Source organism: Bidens hawaiensis, unplaced genomic scaffold (genome assembly GCF_021521415.1).
Source record: "Bidens hawaiensis isolate Kalapana, Puna unplaced genomic scaffold, B.hawaiensis_p1.1 tig00040661_1, whole genome shotgun sequence".
Taxonomy (NCBI): Eukaryota; Viridiplantae; Streptophyta; class Magnoliopsida; order Asterales; family Asteraceae; genus Bidens; species Bidens hawaiensis.
Genome location: NW_027497191.1, coordinates 109,035 through 131,111, shown reverse-complemented (window position 1 = coordinate 131,111; position 22,077 = coordinate 109,035). Strand labels below are relative to the sequence as shown.

General features: G+C 34.4%; 2 protein-coding genes, 1 non-coding gene and 1 pseudogene across 5 annotated transcripts; 2 read left to right on the top strand and 2 right to left on the bottom strand.

The window, feature by feature from the left end:
- Positions 1–104: 104 nt before the first annotated feature.
- LOC143592287 (ras-related protein RABA6a-like) lies at positions 105–1,802 on the bottom strand (annotated as a pseudogene). The gene is made up of 2 exons (XR_013145891.1): positions 1,580–1,802; positions 105–870 (listed from the first exon to the last, which is right to left on the bottom strand). The product of XR_013145891.1 is annotated as a ras-related protein RABA6a-like (transcript).
- Positions 1,803–4,834: 3,032 nt separating this feature from the next.
- LOC143592281 (phosphatidylinositol-3-phosphatase myotubularin-1-like) lies at positions 4,835–10,201 on the top strand. Of its 2 annotated transcripts, none has more exons than XM_077072231.1 (19): positions 4,835–5,049; positions 5,189–5,257; positions 5,425–5,496; positions 5,577–5,648; positions 6,016–6,085; positions 6,234–6,283; positions 6,368–6,651; positions 6,748–6,821; positions 7,109–7,172; positions 7,263–7,328; positions 7,426–7,525; positions 7,617–7,730; positions 7,814–7,983; positions 8,066–8,150; positions 8,456–8,671; positions 8,761–8,820; positions 8,924–8,988; positions 9,102–9,381; positions 9,454–10,201. In XM_077072231.1, exons 1-19 carry the CDS (start codon positions 4,930–4,932, stop codon positions 9,979–9,981), a joined length of 2,559 nt encoding a protein of 852 aa, XP_076928346.1. In that variant the 5' UTR covers positions 4,835–4,929; the 3' UTR covers positions 9,982–10,201. The 2 variants fall into 2 exon arrangements, with proteins under 2 accessions (XP_076928346.1, XP_076928345.1); XM_077072230.1 differs by having other exon boundaries at positions 5,186–5,257.
- Positions 10,202–10,964: 763 nt separating this feature from the next.
- On the bottom strand, positions 10,965–11,048 carry TRNAM-CAU (transfer RNA methionine (anticodon CAU)). Its single transcript is given in 2 exon segments — positions 10,965–11,000; positions 11,011–11,048. It is a non-coding gene; the product is annotated as a tRNA-Met (tRNA).
- A 9,910-nt stretch (positions 11,049–20,958) lies between these two features.
- LOC143592286 (steroid 5-alpha-reductase DET2-like) lies at positions 20,959–21,815 on the top strand. Its single transcript, XM_077072236.1, has one exon. The coding sequence runs from the start codon at positions 20,969–20,971 to the stop codon at positions 21,737–21,739; it is 771 nt and encodes a 256-aa protein (XP_076928351.1). The 5' UTR covers positions 20,959–20,968; the 3' UTR covers positions 21,740–21,815.
- Positions 21,816–22,077: the final 262 nt, after the last annotated feature.

Below are 22,077 nucleotides of genomic sequence, written 5' to 3'. Positions count from 1 at the left end.
GTTTCGGTGGGGGTTTTATAATTTTGGCATGATAAAACATGCAATTGATAAGGAAGGTGGTTGTTGCGACCGCCACAAGGCTTAAGAAGGCGAAACTTGGATTCAATCCTCAGGGTTCCGGGTGGTTTCTAGAATGTGTCTATTTTTCGTTCAGTCACATCATTTTGTTGCGACGTATGTGAACAATATGTATGGCGGTCATGATTTTAAAAAGTGTTTCAAAAAATATATCCAAGAAATGCATTACATGCACTCATCACTAAAACAACAACAGATAAAACACAAGTAACTTAATATCAACTAATAAGTAACTAGATTTTAATTAATGTGATACTAACTTACCCTTCATAGTTCATACTCTTATACAACATTTTCCAAGTCACAAATTAGCATGGTTGACCTTAGAAAGTCAAATAGTCACAACTTCCTATTCAACTTGTACAACAACTAGTTTGTTTAGTGGCAGTAACTTCATCAATAACATAAATAATTTCTTTTCTCCCGTTAATAACCTGCTTTGCTACCACATCTTCCTTTGATTCAAGGCTTTTTTGACTTGCAATCTCAAAGATTTTCGTGATCATTTGATGAAACGCGTCTTCTACATTCAAATTCTCCTTTGCAGATGTTTCCATGAAACATAAATTCTCTATTTGAGCAAGATTTTGACCGTCTTCCGCTTCTACTTCTCTCGAGTCAACTAAATCGGACTTGTTCCCGACAAGAACAATAACCATGTCACGGTTTCCATACTCCCGGAGCTCGTGTAACCATTTCTTTAAGTTCTCGAAAGTTACCATTCGTGTTATGTCGTAGACCAACATTGCACCTAATGCTCCGCGATAATATGAGCTTGTGATGGCTCTGAATCTAAGATCAATATAACACAACCATTATTGTTAAATTATTGATACTAGAGTTTATGTACAATTAAAATATGACAATCATTAGGTTCAAGACTATAACCTACAATATCAATATGCAATCTGTATAATTACTTTTCACTAATAAGGTTTATGTACATTTTAGTTTTAACATGAGAACGTAGGAAATAATACTAATTTAAAAAAAAAAGTGAACGTAAGAAACAATGCCAGCTACAATACCGATCTACATAAACAATGATTTATAATAACAAAGAAAAAAAACCTAAAAATTACAACAAAAGAATCAACATCAAGAACAAAATAATAACAACATAAACCAACAAATATTTATAACAGCAAAAGAAAAAAATCTAATAATAACGACAAAATATAAATCAGCAAATACTTATAACGTCTCATAATCGAAAATTAACAAGTACGAACAAAAAATAATAGCAAACATCTATAAATTAAACCTAATGATAAAAGCAAACTAGTTCTCACATTTTTCATGTTAAGAATAAAATGTATTTGATAAGTATTACTAATTTACGTAACTATTTTTAGAGGTGTCAACCGTGTCAGGTTGGCAAGTTGTAATAAATGAGTTAAAAAGGTTGACATGTAGTGACTGACGACTCAACATATTTAGTTAAACTAGTTAAATAAGCCACACCGAAAAAAAGTTGAATACAAAGAAGAACGACATGCACCTTTCTTGCCCGGCAGTGTCCCAAATCTGGGCTTTGGCGATCTTATCTCCAACCTTCACATTCCTATAAGCAAACTCGACTCCAATTGTCGGCTTTGAATCAATACGAAACTCATCTTTTGCGAACAGTGACAGAAGGTTTGATTTCCCGACTACTGAATCCCCTATCAAACCGTCTTGAACAAGTAATCACACTCGTCATCCGACAAACTACTATCCATCATAGAAGATTATTTACTTAAGAAGACAATGAAAGATTTTGGAGAATAATATGAAGCAGTTGAAAAGGTTAATTTCTAGTGGTACCAAACCTTTGATAAAAACATTTGATCAAGGCATGCTGATAACTTTAAATAAATATTAAGATAAGGTTTTGTGTATATTTTTACTTTGTCATTATTATCAAGTAATAGATTCCATAATTTGACTACAAAATTTGTTTCCGGATTTTTGGTCATTTATAAACAGTACATTTGTTTATGTTTCTATCATTATAACTTTTGAAAAGTTATTTACCAGATTTACTTTTTGCTTTATTTGAGTATGACACTAGACTTTTCATTAACTTTGTCTATAAGTATTAAATGATGAAACCTATACTAGTAGTAACATCTGATTTCATGTTCTGGTAAGATCCTCTGTTCGATAGGACTTTTACATCTAGCATTTGACATTATGCACATAACACTCAACCATTGACAAATTGGTGCATGTACCGTTGTCTTTCGGCTATAAACGCCACCACATGATACATAATTAACATTCCGCCACTTTTAACGTTATTTTCACAAAATTAATAAAATAACGTCAAAATTAGTGCAACCCCCCATGGCCACACATATATATATTATATGCGTAAACCACAATTAATTTCTATAAAACTATAAATGACCAGGTTGAATTGTGTAAAGTGTTTCTCTTTGCTTCATGGTGAAGCATTAATTTATGATTGTGATTTATCACTGAACCATGCATCTTTACTTTCCAGGTTGCCAATAATTGGTCAAATGTTAGATTACAAAAAACAATATCTCGTGATCTATATGTCACGGACTAGAACACAAGTGAAAATACATTATGTGAAAAAGATAAATTTATTTACCGTTTAGATCCTTATAAGAATTTGTTGTTATTTGATTAGTTTAACTTTTGTCTTTGTGTTTAGATTGGAGTTTATTCCCTCGTGCACAATTATAATTTATAAAGGTTGCGAGAAACTATAAATACAATAAACAATCATTCTCAAAACATCCATTTTTAGGCATGGTATATATATAATCTTTAGCTTGTAAATTAAACAATAACTATTATATATACACATGCATTAGGTGTAAAAGTAGTTCATATTCAGTTATTCGCAAAAAAATAAAATACATAAGCGAAAATCATCAAAATAAATATGTTGACAAATGAGAGTAGGCAAGTTCAAAACAAGCCAATTAGGTGAGGACAAATAAGCAGATGTGACAGTGAGCGAGCTGGAGTTGAAATCCTAAAAGAATTTGTTGAGGCCCACAGTCCATACAACATTCAACCATCATAAAGCATGTGTCAGTGACTGCTAGGGACCGTCGGCATAGTAAGCTTACGGCTACAAAAATGGCGGAGGTACCACGTCAAAAGCATTGGCTAGGACATAGCCGTCAAGGCGTCAACCACTATCTCAATTGAGGTAGGTGCATTGGCTCGCTCTAGTTAAGTCAGATTGGCTACAACACAATTAGCCGGTTTTAGCCGTTTGACCAATAACCCGTTTCGGTTATTAGCCGACACCATCAAAACCGGTTAATCTACATTAACATTGTTTGCATGTTTAGTTTTCTTTTAAATTGTTACCATAAGCCCAATTACTCATTTGAGCCCATTTTACATTGAAGTATGGGCTGAACTTGTGGAATCCCAGTCTATGAAGCCCAAGCTAAGCCCAGAATGAATTGATCCATCATATTCCAAACTTCAACCTCTTCAAGTAGCTTGATATCTACTATCAAATTGTTTGTTGGGAAGATTGTCAAATCATGAAACATTTAATAAAATTCTCAAACCGTTCAATATCTAGTATCTACCGTAAAAGTGTTGTACTAGAACAAATAGACCCATCTTCCCCATTTGGAAGGCACACATATCACACCTTAATTTTATAGACTACGGTCACAACTCACAAGTTTTGATCAAGTTTTGAGGCAAGTAGTTTGGTTAAGTCCGCTACAAACAACTAGCACTCTCTAACGCAAATTGTGAACATGTTTTCAAGGAAGCGTATCAAACAGTCTTTTTCTGATATACTATTTCTGTATGTTTTCACGTATTGCTCATTGATCCTACATCAAATTTCCGTTTATGAGATTATATTGGAGTATTGTATTTACAAGTTCGTTGAATTTACAAAAAATACAAAAACGTTTAAAACATAATATTTTCTAAGGGCAAACATGATGAAAAAGCGTTTTTCTCATGACATGACTCCTTCATGAAGCCCAAACTTTATTATAGAGGTTTTGCGAAGAAGGTGAGTGTTGCGCTTCTGTGTCATCCTTTTTCATTTTCTAATCAATCACAATACTCGATGATAATCATACACATGTTAATATTTTATTTCAAATATTCTTTTTCAAGTTAATTTAAACATTATTTAATTAACGTGTTAAAGTGAAACCATTGCACACTATATTAGAAAAAGAAAATACTCTGACCACGTAACAATAAGTCAATAACATAACGGGTCACTTTTCACTTCCACTTATGCTACAATACGAAAAAATATGATGCATTTATTATGTTTATATAACCAAGTTTTTATTTACTCTATAAGGCTAGATGTTGTGATATATCGCTGTTAGCTTTAGCCGGTCTAACATGACAGAGAAAAAGATGTCATGGAGTGCTACAACTTACAAAGACCATGTTATGTTATGATGGGTGATATTGGGTTAACGGTTGAAGGTTTAATCCAAACAAACCGGCCTAAGCATTAAGCGGTGAGTGAACTTATCTACAGGTTCGAAACATGCACATCAATGCATATTAATATTTGTTTTTTATTTATTTTTTTAAATAAAAGAACACATACACGTTGGGTGTCCACGTCACCCCATCCCACATGTGTCGCTCACGTGTCGCCACCACTTTCCAACTCCACCGATAACAAAATCTTCTTTTTTTTAAAAAAAATAATAATAATAAATTTATAATATTATTAATAAAAATCCGCGTTTCAAAAAATAATAATAATCTATTGATATTTTGTGAATAATAAAATAAATAAAAAGTAACGAAAACCAAAGTGGTACGAAAATCAGAATCCCTCGTTCTTTCGTTCGTTATTCTCTCAACCACCGGAGTATTGACGTCATGTCGACGTCCAGATATCGGCGGACAATTTCCGTCCGTGACTCGGACAATCAACTCACCGATTCCTACAGGATTGAAGGCACCGGTAGCTGGGACGCTATTGAGTGGACAAAGATCGACGTAAACCCTAGCTTCTATTATTATTCATTATTAATATTAATTATTACTCAATTTGTGTTCTAAGTTTGTTATTATTATTATATTATAATTATGACTAATATGTTATTAATTAATTAATGTGCAATTGAATTCACAGCAGCCTGTTTCAAGGCCTGTTCCTCATGGATTGTCTGATTTTTTGTATGAAGCTGAGGAGGTTATTGCTGAGGTAATATAGTTTTATAGTGTATATATATATATATATGTATATTATGTTATGTTGATATTAAGTTTAATTCATCTTCATATTAATACGATTATCTTATTTATATTATGTATTTAAGTAGGCTGCTTGCTCTTTAAATTTTATTAACTCTGTTTTTTTTTTGATTTTAGGGGTATTGTGTTCTTGTGAACACTGATGAAGCAGGTACTTTGTTTGTGACCAGTTTTCGTCTTCTGTTTTTGGTAAGTTGTCCATTTTTATACCTCTTTTCCACACGTTTAGTATATACTATGCAAATGTTGAGCGTCTGCTCGTAATGCAGAGTGAAGGAAAACGGGATATTATTGCGCTAGGGACTATACCATTGGCCACCATTGAAAAGTTTAACAAGATTGTAAGTTTTGCGTTATCTTTATCTTCATTTGTATTTGGAATGACATTACGATTCTGTGGTTTTGTACCATTTATTCTTCCAATAGTTAGTTAGTGGCATGAAATAGTTTTTGTTACAAATTAGGAGAACCTGAAAAATGACTTCGTTGAATGGATATATGAATTTGGGAGATCTTTTTAAAGAACGTCACCGATTATTATTAGATTTTACATCGTATGTGCTAGACTGCTAGCTTCAGTGTCAATGGAAAAGTTAAATCTAAAAGGATAAATTACTGAAATGTATTTACAAACAAATATCTTCTTCACATCAACGCTAAAATACTCGCATATACTGATTGCAATTTCATTCTGTTATGAGTATACAGGTGATAAAGCAGCCATCAGGTCCTAGGCAATCCGATAAAACTCATACACGAAGGCTTCTTCAGGTCATTGGTATGTTAGAACTCTTCCATTCTCGTAATATAATATTCAGTCAATATACTGAATTTCTGAATTCATTTGATAATTATTTTTAAGCCTAGTGTTTTCTAGATGAATAATATGTGAAAAAGGTATAAAATTATGCTTGTCTCTTTTGCAGGAAAAGATATGAGGATTATTATATTTGCTTTTCGTCCTCGAACTAAACAGGTAAGTTACATAATAATCTATGTACTTGTATTTGATAAATTAATCACTCTCAACACCACTTGATCAAATTTGTGATTGTTGCAGAGACATGCTGTATTTGAAGCATTACTGAGGTATGCAAGGCCCACAAGACTATATGATCTTTATGCCTTTTCATCTGGCCCATCAAGATTCAGCAATACTAGCCCCAGAGTTCGGTTAATTAGTGAATACTTGCGGCTTCTTGGTATGGAATCACATATTTCATCAGTGATTGAAGATGGTTTCTTCACATTTTCTAATAACTGGTGGAGAATTAGTGACATCAATGCAACTTATGACATGTGTTCAACTTATCCGTTTGCTTTGTTATTACCAAAATCCATCAAGTGAGACATGTTATAAGCTTATAATCATGCTCTGTTTTCCCACTTGTTAATGATTCAAGTTGGTATATAAACTTGTCTTTGTTTGTTGGTTTTCAGAGACGAGGAAGTGCTGCAAGCTTGTAAATTTCGTGCACGATGTAGATTGCCTGCAATATCATGGTGTGATGCACGTAAGTAGTGGATTTTGTAAATCTATATTGCACTCGTTTTTAACTTTCTTCGTGTTTTGTTCGTTTACGTTCGTGAACCATTCGTTTATAATAAGAAGGCCCTGAACACGAACACACTCATTTTCTTAACAAACGAACATGAACAAGAAGGCCCTGTTTGTTTAGTTGTTAGTGTTCGATCGTTTGTTCGGTTAGCGTTAGATGAATGAACATGAACATGCTCTGTTCGCGTTTGCTCGGTTCGTTTACAGGTCTACATGATTTTTTCAATGATATGTATAATGTAGGCACTGGAGCTGTTCTTGCACGTTCATCCCAGCCATTAGTTGGTCTGATGATGAATATGAGAAGGTAAAGATGAATTTACCACATTACTCTTTTACCCCTGAAAACCTTCAGTATCAAATTTTGAAAAGTTGTCATGTAATCTTTTTAATGCAGCAATGCTGATGAGAATCTGGTTGGTGCTCTCTGTACTCAATTTTCTGATGGAAAGAGAGAACGGAGGTAAAACATTTGCTCTTTTATCTTTAGTTTTTTTTTTTTGGGTGCAATCCGATCCGGTGTTTAGAGTTCTTATGGTCGCACCTGTTTTTTAATTTAGGAAGTTATATATAGCTGATGCTAGACCCAGAAAAAATGCTTTGGCAAATGGGGCGATGGGAGGTGGTTCAGAGTCATCATCAAACTATTTCCAGTCTGAGGTCTGTCAAAGGTTTGACCTAAATTATAATATGGTGCTTTGTCATGTTAGCGTATTGCGAACTGGATTCTTCCACATGTTTCTTTTTACAGATTGTATTCCTTGGGATAGATAATATCCATGCCATGAGGGAGAGTCTTGTTCGACTTAGAGACTATTTGGATACACATGGAACCAAATCATCAGATGGAATGTCTTCATTCTTGGTATGAAGTCACCCATAAACACCATAAACATTAACCCTTTGATTATTTTCAGATATATTATATGATAATTTTCTTCACAACAGAGACATGGTGGATGGACATGGGGTGGAGGTAATCTCACCAGTATGTCTGCATCTGTATCAACCCTTGGTGACAGTGCTTGGTTAATACACATCCAGAATGTACTCGCTGGGTCAGCTTGGATTGCTGCTCGTGTGGCAATTGAGTCTGCATCTGTGCTTGTTCATTGCAGGTACACATCAAAATCCTTGACAGCTATAGATTTGTGATTTTGAACCTACTATCCATTACCTCATTGTAATTATGTTGAACAGTGATGGATGGGACAGAACAACTCAACTAGTTGCCCTTGCAAGTCTGTTACTTGATCCATATTACCGCACCATCAAGGGATTTCAGGTATGTTCTCATTTGAGATATATATCATATTTGACTTTCGTTTCAGAATCAATAATATGGTGAAAATCGTGAGAGATGCAAGACCGCATAATGCACTGGTACACACTACACAATGCATAAAAGAGACGGAGGCGGTTACATGACTGTATTGTGTATCACATTCAAAGCAGTAGGTGCAAATGCATCATGCGATTCTCGCAGTTCTCGACATGTTATTGGTTCTGAAACAAACGCCCCCCTATATACGTATATACATTTGACGTCGACGCAAAAAGAAAGCTCTATTAATTTCTACTTCTATGCAGGCTCTTGTGGAAAAAGATTGGCTCGCATTTGGGCATCTTTTTTCAGACCGAGCTGACATGCCAAGCTTCTCTGGGAGTGATGTAGAATTACCCAGGCAGTCCTCAAGCTCAAATTTCACATCACCTATGCGCCAAACACCTGGGTCATATCCATCTCAATCTCAAATGTCTTCTCAGACCCACACTTCAAACAATTATTCTCCAATATTTCTTCAGGTTTAATAGAAACGTCAAGCAATCTTTAAAAATGTCTTTGATGCTTATCTTGTACAAGTAACCACATTGTTTATGTTTTGTTTCGACAGTGGGTTGATTGTGTTTCCCAGTTATTACGAATGTACCCTTTTGCATTTGAGTTCTCCTCGGTATGTATGTTCACTTACGGACTGTATATTTTGGCAGATTTCTTAACTGTTCATTATTATTATTAATTTATCATTATTATTATTGACCGTATTAATCTTGCAGGCTTACTTGGTTGACTTTTTAGATTGCACGCTCTCTTGTCGTTTTGGGAACTTCTTATGCAATAGGTAAGTATAACATTGAGTTTGTAACTTTTTTTTGCATTTTTTACTATGTGTCAAGTTGGTTGCATAATTATGTCTTTGACGGGCCAACTAAAGACTTGTATATTAAATATCAGTGAGAAGGAAAGAGAACAGTATGGCGTCTCTGATGCATGCGGATGCTTGTGGATGTATTTAGATGATAAGCGTGCTTCAGGGGGCAGTTCTCACGTGCACTACAATCTCTTCTATGATCCATCTAAACACGAGGGCCCGTTATTGCCACCAGCTGCAGCTTTAGCCCCAACATTGTGGCCCCGGTTTCATCTGAGATGGTCCTGTCCTTCAGAAGCTCAAGCTGGGGAGGTTGAAGCTCAATGTAGGAATATGGTGGAGAAAATCTCTGAACTTCAAAAGGTAATTTACATATATACCCCTATCAGTTCTTGTAATAAAATCTTTATTTTCCATTCCTGTAAATATGAACAGGCAAAGGACATTGCTGAGAGGAAAGCCCGAGAAACAATTGCCGCAATGGAAGCGGTTAAAGCCGAGATACGCAACGAGAAACAGGTCAGCAGCTCGGCTATGAACCTGGCAAGAAAAATCAAAAGGGAAAACGAGGTCATAAAAAGAGCAATACAATCTCTCGGGTGTAGAGTACACGTATCGGGAAATGACGACTGTACAATCGACATCCAAAGCAATCTGCCCGATAGAATATCATCTCCCCCTTCAACCCAAGAGACAGGAGATGGTCCACCCTCGTGTGATGAAAAGACGGAAATACCCTTATCTGTTACCTTAACCTGTGATAACAATGATGATGATGATGCTCCTGGAAACCCAATCATTAGGGTTTGTGAAAACTTGTGCCCGCAACGGACCCTGGATGGAGGGTGTAAGTGGCCCGATGCTGGGTGCGCTCAACTCGGGAGCCAATTTGTAGGTTTGAGAGCTAATTATGATGCATTTGATCGGTTATCTATTTATGACAGCTACTTTCAGCCCGAATGACAAAAGCAGCTTTTTTGAGGAATAGTAGTAGACATCCGGGATATTGTACAGTTTGAGGTTCTGAAACATATATATATGATTTACAAGGGAGAAAAGAAACGTTATGGTGGATACAGTGTCGGGTTTAACGAATGTGTAATTGAAGTGGTTATTTTTGTGTACAGATTCTTGGTAGACATGAAACCTGAAATGTAAAATTAGGATCCAAATCATTGATTAAGATGTGTTATGTTTACTAGTGAAAGCATAGGACCAGATATTATAATTTATTACATTGAATGCTAACATGTCACAGGTTTTCTAGGCTCTGTTACTCTTGTATGCTGAATCGAGCCTAAATGGTCGTATTAGTTCCATGTGTGTGTGGTTGGGGTAAACGGTCGATTTGGTTTAGGTTAAAACATTAATGGTTTTAACGTGTCATATTTAGTAAATGTGAGAACATGCCGGGTTAAGAACCACAAAACGCTTCTAATCATCTTGTTAACTTTTTGATTACCATCTTGTTATAGCAGCAGTCTAAAGTTGATGAGTATCTAAGACGTGTGTGTCCACGTGCATTGTTGTGTTGACGACCTTAGATGTATCAGAACACGGTCCATACTAAAAATCTTGTAGCACGGTCCATACTAAAAATCTTGTAGCACGGTCCATACTAAAAATCTTGTAGCACGTCTATCAACTATCTAAATGGGTTCATACATCCGAAACCAATTCACGATCTGATCCACCAATTTGAAATCGGTGGGAGTTTGAATAATCCAGTTCGAGAAGAGCTAGTCATATAATATGTTGAATCCATTTCCAATCCAGTTTGGTTTCTAATGAGTCGAACTTCTTATATACGATTTTGACAATTATATTTTACTCCATTAATAATTTCATAATTTAAATGTTTTGTTAAAAAAATTTAGAAATGGTCAGGATTGTTAAAAATGAAAAAATATAAATAAACTAAAAGCAAAATTAAAACAAAAAAATAATGGGGTGAGAGAGGCTCGAACTCTCAACCTCAGGATAACTCTTTGCTATGAGACCTACGCGCTAGCCAACTGCGCCACCACCCCTTGTTGTTCTATTATCGGTCTTGCCTTCTTTGTTTACAGCATTAAGTTGATTTATACAACCATTGAACTTATTTGCTGTAAGTTTGCATTATACACACTTATTTAGGTGTTAACCTGTTGTCTTTTTATTTATATACAACATTACAACGTTTTGATTTAAATTTGACACAACTTGATTTTCAGTAAATTTATACTGGTATGTAGAGCGTATTCGGAATTTTATAAACTTTATATATTGAAAGTTCCAAATATAAACAAAATATGATTTAAAATTAATTATAATAATAAAATACTAAACTTCAAACTAGTTGGAATTTAAAGATTGAACACGAAACTAGACAGGACTTGGACTGAACACAAACTAGTCGGGATTAAGAGATTGATCACCAAACTAGCAAGGACATGAACAGACCCTTCACTTCATTTCACTCAACATTTTTAAGGGTTTGATAGATCACCAAATAAGCAAATAAGTATGTTTGAGTATCAAAAAGACAAAAATCAATTTTTGTTTATACCTTTTGTTATGAGTTAAAAAGTTGTTTTTTAGAAACATAGAAACAAGAAATCCAAGCCTTTTGTTTTGCTTTTAGAATACAATATACATATCATTATGTTATCTGTAAAACTAGTTTGTAGAAGCAAACTAGGAACACGCTAATGATGTGGTCATTTCTCTCACATACATACATATATATATATAGGCTTAAATTCAAGAGAGAAATCATGTTATTGCGAGAAGTGTGAGAAATCAATTCAACTGATCATAATTTTTCTTGTTCTTTCCTTATTTAATTAAATGTAGGGATATATTAATAAATATCATAATTTCTTTTATATGGTAAGTATTAATAGTTTTTTATAAATTTTCAAAATATCTAAATAATTAATTTACCTCCTGTTTTGATAGGTTTAAAACGAATTTACTTATTACATGTATCCCCTTACTAAGAGGCCTTAATACATATTTGTTTAATTCATAAAATTTTATTACATATTTCCTCTTCTCACCTAGAATTACCCAATTACCCTTTGTAATTCTCACCAATTCAAACAACCAAAATTTGATTCATTAAAAAAACCTTTTTTCCCTTACTACACCTATGAGTGACCAACCTGAAGGCTCCGGCGATGAAACCTAACCGACAAGAACCGGAGGAGAGGGTGGTGGTAGTGGCCGGTAGAGTGGGGTGGTTTGAGGTGGGTTTTAACAGTGCTTGTGGTGGCCGAATGGCCGGTAGATATTGGTGGGTTTTGGCGACGGTAACCGGAGAAGAGAGTGATGAACGACGAAGATGGTGAACAGTGTGGTGGTGAGTGGCAGCTTCAAATTTTACAATTACAACCATGCCGGAGGTCGGGATATGATGCCGATGGCCAGCGAAAGGAGTTCTAATTTTGAGCCGGTGGATTATATGGGAAAATTGGCAAGAAAATTGAAGTTGCATTTGATTGCATCGTGCTGTGCTCCATGGATCTTCAATTGGTTTTTATTATTTTCCTTTTTCTCTTTTTTAAATAAAGGGTATAATAGTTACGTATAAATTAAATTTTAATGAATCGGATAAATATGTAATGTATATGTTTAATAGAGAGGAAATATGTAATTGTTGTTTTTATGTTGAGGAAATATGTAATTAAGAGACTTAATAAGGAGAAATATGTAAATGCCCCTTTAATTAATTAGTTTATTTGTTAACTAACGTAAGAAACTATTGTTATTCATTTTTTTTCTGTTCACTTTCTTTATTCATATATGATATACCAGTTCATTTATATTAACTTTTAATTCATTTTTTTTAATTTCTTTATTTTTTAATTAAATTTAAAAGCATAAAGATGTTTTTGTTATACCAGATATAATAATCTATATTTTTTAATTTTTTTCCCATGTAACGCTATAAACCTTCCTACACAAAATTAAAGAAACCATGTAACCTTTTCTACACATATTTAAAATTCTTACACTTTGGTATTTGAATATATCTTACACAAGTGTTTAACATACTACACATATAAAAAAAATCTAAATATGCATACAACCCTTTCTACACAAAATTAAAGAACCCATACACAATGGTATCTGAATATATCATACGTAAGTAATTCTTCTAAACAAAATAATGAAACATTCTCGTTAACAATACCCAGTATAAGTTGAAAATATCCTACACAGTAAATAAATCATTATCATTGGTATTTGAATCTATCTTACATAAGTTGAAAACATCCTACACAGTTTGTGGATCTTTTCACATTTGTAAACAAGTACCTTTTATTACGAAATACACCAAAGCAAATGATCAAAATTATACCTATACAGGAAGAAGACAACCCTACACTCCCACCAAAGCCAATTATATTTTTAAAGAAATCGTAGTCAAAGAAAACAAAATTTTTTAAAATAACATAATATAAAAAATATGCTTAGTTGGGGAAAAAATCAACCAACTTTAATTGGTACATTGAAATGAAAAATCTTGATATTTGAATTTTAGGATAGGAAGATTACGAAAACTGTAATCATTAAATGATTTTCAAACCAATTTTTAGGAAACTTTTTTATTCTAAATGTTTGTTATAAAACAACAAGACCAAATCACCCTTTTTATATTAAAAGTCTCATAAATGATTTGTTATTTATTGTAAGATTGCCATTATTATTTTGAACCATAGATCAAACATATTCAATGACTCAGATTTATTTCTCGCACTTCTCAGAGTAAGATGACTTCTCTCCTGAACCATCCCATATATATATATATATATATAAGAACTTTAAAAACTCAATTTTGGACAACATATTTAATTAAATGAGTTAGAATATGTGGCTGAAATTAAATTTGATTAAAAAATGAATCATGAGAGAGAATAAAGATTTTTGTTGATTATACAAGTTTAAACTTTAGTTACACATGCGTAAAAAGTCGATTCGGTGTGTAAAAAATTACGGTAATTTTTGTACATTACTTACACTTACGTATTATACATGTGTTAAAAAGAATTCATAAAAAATAAGTTGTCACGTTGAGTTATTTCGAGTTCTTAAAACTCAAAGCGGTTTTCAAAAGAAATCAATCCTATATATATATACAACTTTAATATTTTTTAATGGGGCTTGTGAAAGTTTATTGTTGTGAAAGAAAATCAAATATTTAAAAAAAGCTTGAAAAATAATGTGACAATGACGGTTTATATAGGTTTGTTGTTGTAAATGCTTTCTAATCATAAGATTTGAAGGACAAATAGAGGAATCTTTGTTTTGAAAAAATTCCCAAAATAAAATTCTTGTTATGAATTACCATTTTATTATTTGGATGACACCAATTATTTGACCTCACCGACAAACCTTTTACATGCACCAATTATGTGTTTTTTGTCCCCTCCCAAATAGTGTATATACAGTTGATTTTGTACTATAAATATGAGGTCATTGTAACGGAGATTTGCATCCCAGTAAGACTAATAATTCTTACTTTTCTTATTCTCTTGTCTCTTGTTAACTCCAAAGTTCATATATTATTCTAACAAGCTTGTTATAATTAGAGCTAATATTATAACACGTTATCAGCACGAGCCGCTTATATCCTAACCAAGAAAGGTAATAGACACAAAGATATCTACATAAGCATCATAAACACTTCTTTAATTATGTACATTAGATATATATCTATGCATATACATATACTAACTAATATACTAAGTAATAACAATAATGTGTATAAACATTGTTATTAAAATTTGATAACTATTCTAACTTTTATTTATATATGCACACTAATATCTCATTTAGAAGTTAGATTTATTTACACTAACAATTCTATTCTTATTATTGTGCATACTAATTATATATTTTATAAAATAAACTGTATTTAATATCTTATTTATTATCTTACTTTATAATAATTAATATGATATATTATATATACACACACACACATACAAACGGTAATGTTACCGTTATAAACGGTAATGTAACCGTTGTAAAAAGGTTATAAATTTTCACTATAAATAACCAATCATTAACCCCATTTCATTTACAACAAACATTCTTCTTATTAAATTTATCCAAGATAAAGTTCTCAAAATGATTCACCCGGTTTTGCTGTTGGTCACCATAATGCTTATACTACTTCTCATTCTAATTTTTAATCTCCCATCTGAAGATTTTGGCATTTTCTTTTTCTTTTATATGTTTATAGCTCTACCAATGTATTGTATCTCATTGTTGATTGATATATATGGATTCTAATATTTATCTTATTATTTGCTCTATTATGTTTAGCAACAAAATGTCAAATATAGAAAAACTCGAATTCCCCGCACTCAACATTTCTGGAGAAAATTATATGTCTTGGACAGCAAATGTCAAAAGACATTTAAAATCTATGGATGTGTTAGAACCAATCCAAGAATACAATGATTGCTTTGACCAGGATAAAGCAAGAGCTGATGTTTTCATCCATAAACATATTGATGAATTACTACAGCATGAGTATTTTAATTATGATAACCCATATATGATATGGGAAGATTTGAAAAGCAGATTCGGTCATCTAAGGGAAGTTTTACTTCCTACTTCTAGAGATGAATGGAACAGTCTTAGGTTCCAAGATTTTAAGAGGGTAAATGATTACACCTCTGCTTTATACCGAATTTGCTCAAAGCTAGAATTTTGTGGGTATCCCATAACAGAGGAAGAAAAGTTAGAGAAAACTTTCTCCACGTTTCATGCATCAAACATAAACTTGCAAACACATTATCGTTTGCAGAATTTTAGGAGATACTCTGATCTAAATGCATTGCTCCTTGTAGCAGAGAAAAATAATGAATTATTGATGAAAAATCATCAATCTCGTCCCACGGGTTCATTAGCAATACCAGAAGCACATGCTGCTCACAAAAGTTCTCATAAAAATTCTGGTCATAAATGGGAACAAAGTCGAGGACGAGGCCGTGGACGTGGCCGTGGTCATTTTGACAAAAGACATTTTAATTATCGTAAGCTTTCATTCAAATGGAACAATAATTCTTGCGGTCGTGGTCGTAACCAGAGAGCCAATAACTATCATGTCCCACACAATACCAATTCCAACCACCAAAATAAATGGAATAAAGCTGGTAGGTCCGAAAACAATGGCACTTCATGTTTTAGATGTGGAAGTACAAACCACTGGGCAAAGGCTTGTCGCACAGCTCCACATCTGTGTGAACTGTACCAAGCCTCTCTAAAAGGAAAAGAGAAAGAAGTGAACCATGTTGATAACTTTAATAATATCAATGCTGAGCTGAGCGTTGAAGACTTTGTGGTGGAACTTTGAAACAAAGTTGCTTGACTACTATAATTAGATGCAATTATTAAGTGTGTTCTCATTATCTTTAATTATGTATTTCCTTTTTCTTGTACTACTTGTGTTTCAATTAAATAAAGTTCTTATTAAAATATCATATGTCTTCGTTATACACTTATTTTTTTCTTAATATTTTTCAAGATTTAAAATGAAAATCACCGGAGCACAAGATCAAACAACTGAAGAAGATATATGTATAGCGGATAGTGGAGCCACGCATACTATACTTAGATCTAAAAAATATTTTTATAAACTGAAACCAACAAAAGGGATCATCAATACAATATCAGGTCCTACAAACTTGATAGAAGAAGTGGGAAAAACTAATTTAGCATTACCAAATGGTACAAAGCTCAAAATAGAAAATGCTTTATTGTTGGTGCATAGATGTCAGTAGTTCATATGTCTAATGTCTGTAATCGAGTCTGTAATATTGTTTGTGTATTTGTTTGTAAAAGCGAAGTTGTTGACAAGTTCGCTTAGGCGAACTTGTTAACCAAGCGAAGTTGTTAACAAGTTCGCCTAGGCGAACTTGTTGAACGAGCGAAGTTATAGACAACTTCGCCTGAGGCGAAGTTGTCGTGTATTTATATAGTTTACAGTTTACTGTTTACGGGTTAGAGTTTTGGTTGATCGAGTTGGTTATTTACGTGTAATTCAGTGAGTCTATTGACGTGAGGTCGAGAGTCTGTAAGTATCACGGTTCGAGTTATCAATATAACGTGAGTTTTGTTCGTAACGTGTTTGTGTGTTCGTGAGCTTATATTCTACGTCCGTAACGATCTACACAGGCATTCCGCACCTGTGTATATCGGGATATCTCGTGTGATCCGTCCAGGGAACCTACATTTATTTTCCCCAAAATCAACAAGAAATTTGTTGAGTTTCAGAAACATATATCATAATGGATATGATACTCAGTCAAGGACTGTTAGTAATGAAAAATATTTGCATATCATAAGCAAAGATCAAATATTGTAAAAATTGCCAATGCTCCATTCTGGTTTGCATTATACATATATAAATGTGCCTCAAGCACATATGGCAGTCAAAGAAAATTGTTGCGATTCTGGTATCATAAACTTATGGCATGACAGATTAGGCCATCCAGGATCCACAATGATGAAAAGGATCATTGAAAATACACATGGGCATCCACTGAAAGGTCAAAAGATCCACAAAATAGATAAAATGCCTCAATGTACATCTTGTTCTCTTGGAAAATTAATTACAAGGCCTTCGCCATTAAAAGTCGATAAAGAAACACCAATGTTTCTTGAAAGAATTCAAGGTGACATATGTGGACCAATTCATCCACCATGTGGACCATTTAGATACTTCATGGTCTTAATAGACGCATCCAGCAGATGGTCTAATATCTCTTTATTATCGACTCGTAATGTTGCTTTTGCAAAATTTCTTGCTCAAATTATCAAATTACGTGCACATTTTCCGGATTATACCATTAAAAGAGTAAGGCTTGATAATGCGGGAGAATTTACATCACATGCTTTTGATGATTATTGCATGTCTGTGGGGATTTTTGTAGAACACCCTGTTGCTCATGTACACACACAAAATGGCTTAGCCGAGTCGCTGATCAAACGCCTACAGCTAATAGCTAAACCATTAATAATGAGGACAAAACTCCCTGTTTCTATTTGGGGTCATGCAATTATGCATGCTGGATCGTTAATCCGCGTGAGACCAAGTGCAAATCATAAATACTCTCCCACACAACTTGTTTCTGGAAATGAGCCAAATATCTCTCATCTTAGAATTTTTGGTTGTGCTGTGTATGTTCCTATTGCACCACCACAACGCACAAAAATGGATCCCCAAAGAAGGTTGGGAATATATGTTGGATATGAAACATCTTCCATCATAAGATACCTTGAACCTTTAACAGGTGATGTATTTACAGCACGTTTTGCTGATTGTCATTTTAACGAGACAATGTTCCCGACATTAGGGGGAGAAATGAAAAGGCAAGAAAGAGATATATCATGGTGTGTGCCATCATTGTTACACCTAGACCCAAGATCAAAACAAAGTGAGACAGAGGTTCAAAAAATAATACATCTACAAGAAATTGCAAACCAGTTACCTGATGCATTTACTGATATAAACAGGGTCACTAAATCTCATATACCAGCTGCTAATGCTCCAGCTCGAGTTGAGATTCCAAGCAAGCAAAACCATAATAATGCACCTCATGAATCTCAAAAACGTTTAAAACGTGGAAGGCCAATCGGTTCAAAGGATAAAAATCCTCGAAAAAGAAAGGGTTCTGAGAAGGATACTGACCCTAAGGAAGGAATGATTGACAAAACCTTCCCTCAGGAAATAATAAATGATATAACATTTCCTCAGGAAGAAATAAATGATTCCAATAAAGAATTATCAATAAACTATGGTAAATCACATATAATGTGGGATCGAGATGAAATGGAAAATATTGATGATATATTTTCTTATTCTGTAGCAAGCGATATCATGGAAGAAAATGATGACCCTGAACCAAAATCTGTAGATGATTGTAAAAATCGACAAGATTGGAACAAATGGAAAGATGCTATGCAAGCTGAATTAAACTCACTAAACAATCGAAAGGTTTTTGGACCTATTGTCATTACACCAAAGTCAATGAAACCTGTAGGATATAAATGGGTTTTTGTGAGAAAACGAAATAAGAAAAATGAAGTTAAAAAAAACAAAGCAAGACTTGTAGCTCAAGGTTTTTCTCAGAGGCCAGGAATTGACTATGAAGAAACGTATTCTCCTGTTATGGATGCTATTACGTTTAGATATTTAATCAGCTTAGCAGTCTCTAAAAAGTTAAAGATGCGTCTTATGGATGTTGTCACAGCTTACTTGTATGGATCACTAGATAGTGACATCTATATGAAAATTCCCGAAGGATTTAAACTCCCCGATGCAATAAGCTCAAAGCCTAAGGAAATGTATTCCATCAAATTACAAAGATCCTTGTATGGACTGAAACAATCTGGAAGGATGTGGTACAATCGTTTGAGTGATTATTTGATAAGCAAAGGATACACAAATAATCTTATTTGTCCATGTGTCTTCATCAAGAAGACAACATCAGGATATGTGATCATAGCTGTGTATGTTGACGATCTAAATTTAATTGGGACACAAAAAGAAATTAATGAAACAATTGCTCTTTTAAAGAAAGAATTCGAAATGAAAGATCTTGGAAAAACCAAATATTGTCTTGGTTTACAAATTGAGCATATGCATAATGGGATACTTGTGCATCAGTCAACTTATACTGAGAAACTCTTAAAACGTTTCAATATGGACAAAGCAAATCCTTTAAGCACACCGATGGTTGTTAGATCACTCAATGTTGACAATGATCAATTTCGTCCTTGCGAAGATAATGAAGAGATTCTTGGTCCCGAAGTACCATACCTCAGTGCAATTGGAGCACTTATGTATCTTACTAACTGTACAAGACCTGACATTTCTTTTGCAGTTAATTTATTGGCAAGATTCAGTTCATCCCCTACTAAAAGACATTGGAATGACATTAAACATATTTTTCGGTATTTAAAAGGAACTGTTGATTTAGGTTTATTTTATCCTAACGATTCAAAAGAAGGGTTAGTTGGTTATGCAGATGCAGGTTATTTATCTGATCCCCATAAAGCAAAATCTCAAACTGGATACGTATTTAAGAATGAAGGAACTGCGATTAACAAACACTCATTGCAACATCTTCAAATCATGCTGAAGTCATTGCATTGCATGAAGCTTCAAGAGAATGTGTATGGTTAAGATCTATGTCACGACACATATTGATTTCTTGTGGTCTAGAGAAAGATCGAATCCCAACTCCTATCTATGAAGATAATGCAGCTTGTGTCTCGCAAATGAAGGAAGGGTAACAAAGCATATACCACCAAGATACTTTGAGTATACTCGGGACCTTATTAAAGACAATCAGGTTGAGATGAGATATGTCCAATCCAACAACAACTCAGCTGATCTTTTCACAAAAGCACTTCCCACAGCAACATTCAGAAAACATGTCCATGATATTGGCATGCGCCATGTACGAACGATGTAACGACCTGCAACTTGAGGGGGAGCTATATGCTGCACACTTTTTCCCTTAGCTAAAGCTTTTTCCCATTGGGTTTTTCTTTAGCAAGGTTTTTAATGAGGCAGTACTTCAAGACCCCGAAGTTTTGAAAAGGTGTCATCCAAGGGGGAGTGTTATGAATTACCATTTTATTATTTGGATGACACCAATTATTTGACCTCACCGACAAACCTTTTACATGCACCAATTATGTGTTTTTTGTCCCCTCCCAAATAGTGTATATACAGTTGATTTTGTACTATAAATATGAGGTGATTGTAACGGAGATTTGCATCCCAGTAAGACTAATAATTCTTACTTTTCTTATTCTCTTGTCTCTTGTTAACTCCAAAGTTCATATATTATTCTAATAAGCTTGTTATAATTAGAGCTAATGTTATAACAATTCTCCATTTATAAAACCACTCAACACAAACCAACTCTTCACTTCACTCACCATGCCTTCCGACGAATCCTTCTACCACTACGCCGTCATAACCTACTTCCTAATCACCCCACCCACCTTCATCTCCTGCCTTTACACCACCGCACCCTACGGCAAACACCACCGTCACGGCTGGGGCCAAACCGTCCCACCATCCATCGCCTGGTTCCTAATGGAAAGCCCCACCCTCTGGCTCACACTCCTCCTCTTCCCACTCGGCCAACACTCCAAAAACCTCAAAACCCTAACCCTAATCTCACCTTTCCTCATCCACTACTTCCACCGCACCGTCATCTACCCGCTCCGCCTATACCGTACCCGTACCCGATCAAACGGATACCCGATCACCATTGCCGTTATCGCATTTGTATTCAATTTGTTTAATTCGTACTTACAAACTCGTTCAGTTACTGAGTATGTGGATTATGGTAATGATATATGGTTTTGGTGGAGATTTGGTGTTGGATTGGTGGTGTTTGTGATGGGAATGGTGGTGAATGTGAGATCGGATAACGAGTTGGTGAGATTGAAGGAGATGGGGAAGGGTTATCGGGTGCCGAAAGGCGGGTTGTTTGAGTATGTGAGTTGCCCTAATTATTTTGGGGAGATTGTGGAGTGGTTTGGGTGGTGGGTGATGACCGGGTCGTGGGCCGGGTTGGGGTTTTTGTTGTATACGTGTGCGAATTTGGTGCCGAGGGCGCGGGCGAATCATGAGTGGTATTTGGAGAAGTTTGGGGAGGAGTATCCTAAGGGGAGGAAAGCTGTCATTCCGTTTGTGTTTTGATTTGTATGTGTGTGTGGCGCGTGCAAACGCGCATTGTGATCGAGTTTTCACGCAAGTGAAATCGGGTCTGGTTGGGTTGGGTTGATATTGGAAAGTTTATTCTTTTGAAAAGATTTGTGTACTTGTATTTGAAGTGAGATTAAAGGATATTTGGATGTTGAAACCAAGTGTTTAAAGTTGAGTTGGAATTAAGACTTTTAATGTATACTATGTAATGTTATTGGTGACACTAATGTTTGTTTCTAGTTAGTTTAAGCGCATGTATTCTAGATGAATAAGAAAGGAATAGAATTGGTAGGAAAAAAAATTGGGGGCATTCCACTAGTCATATTATCATC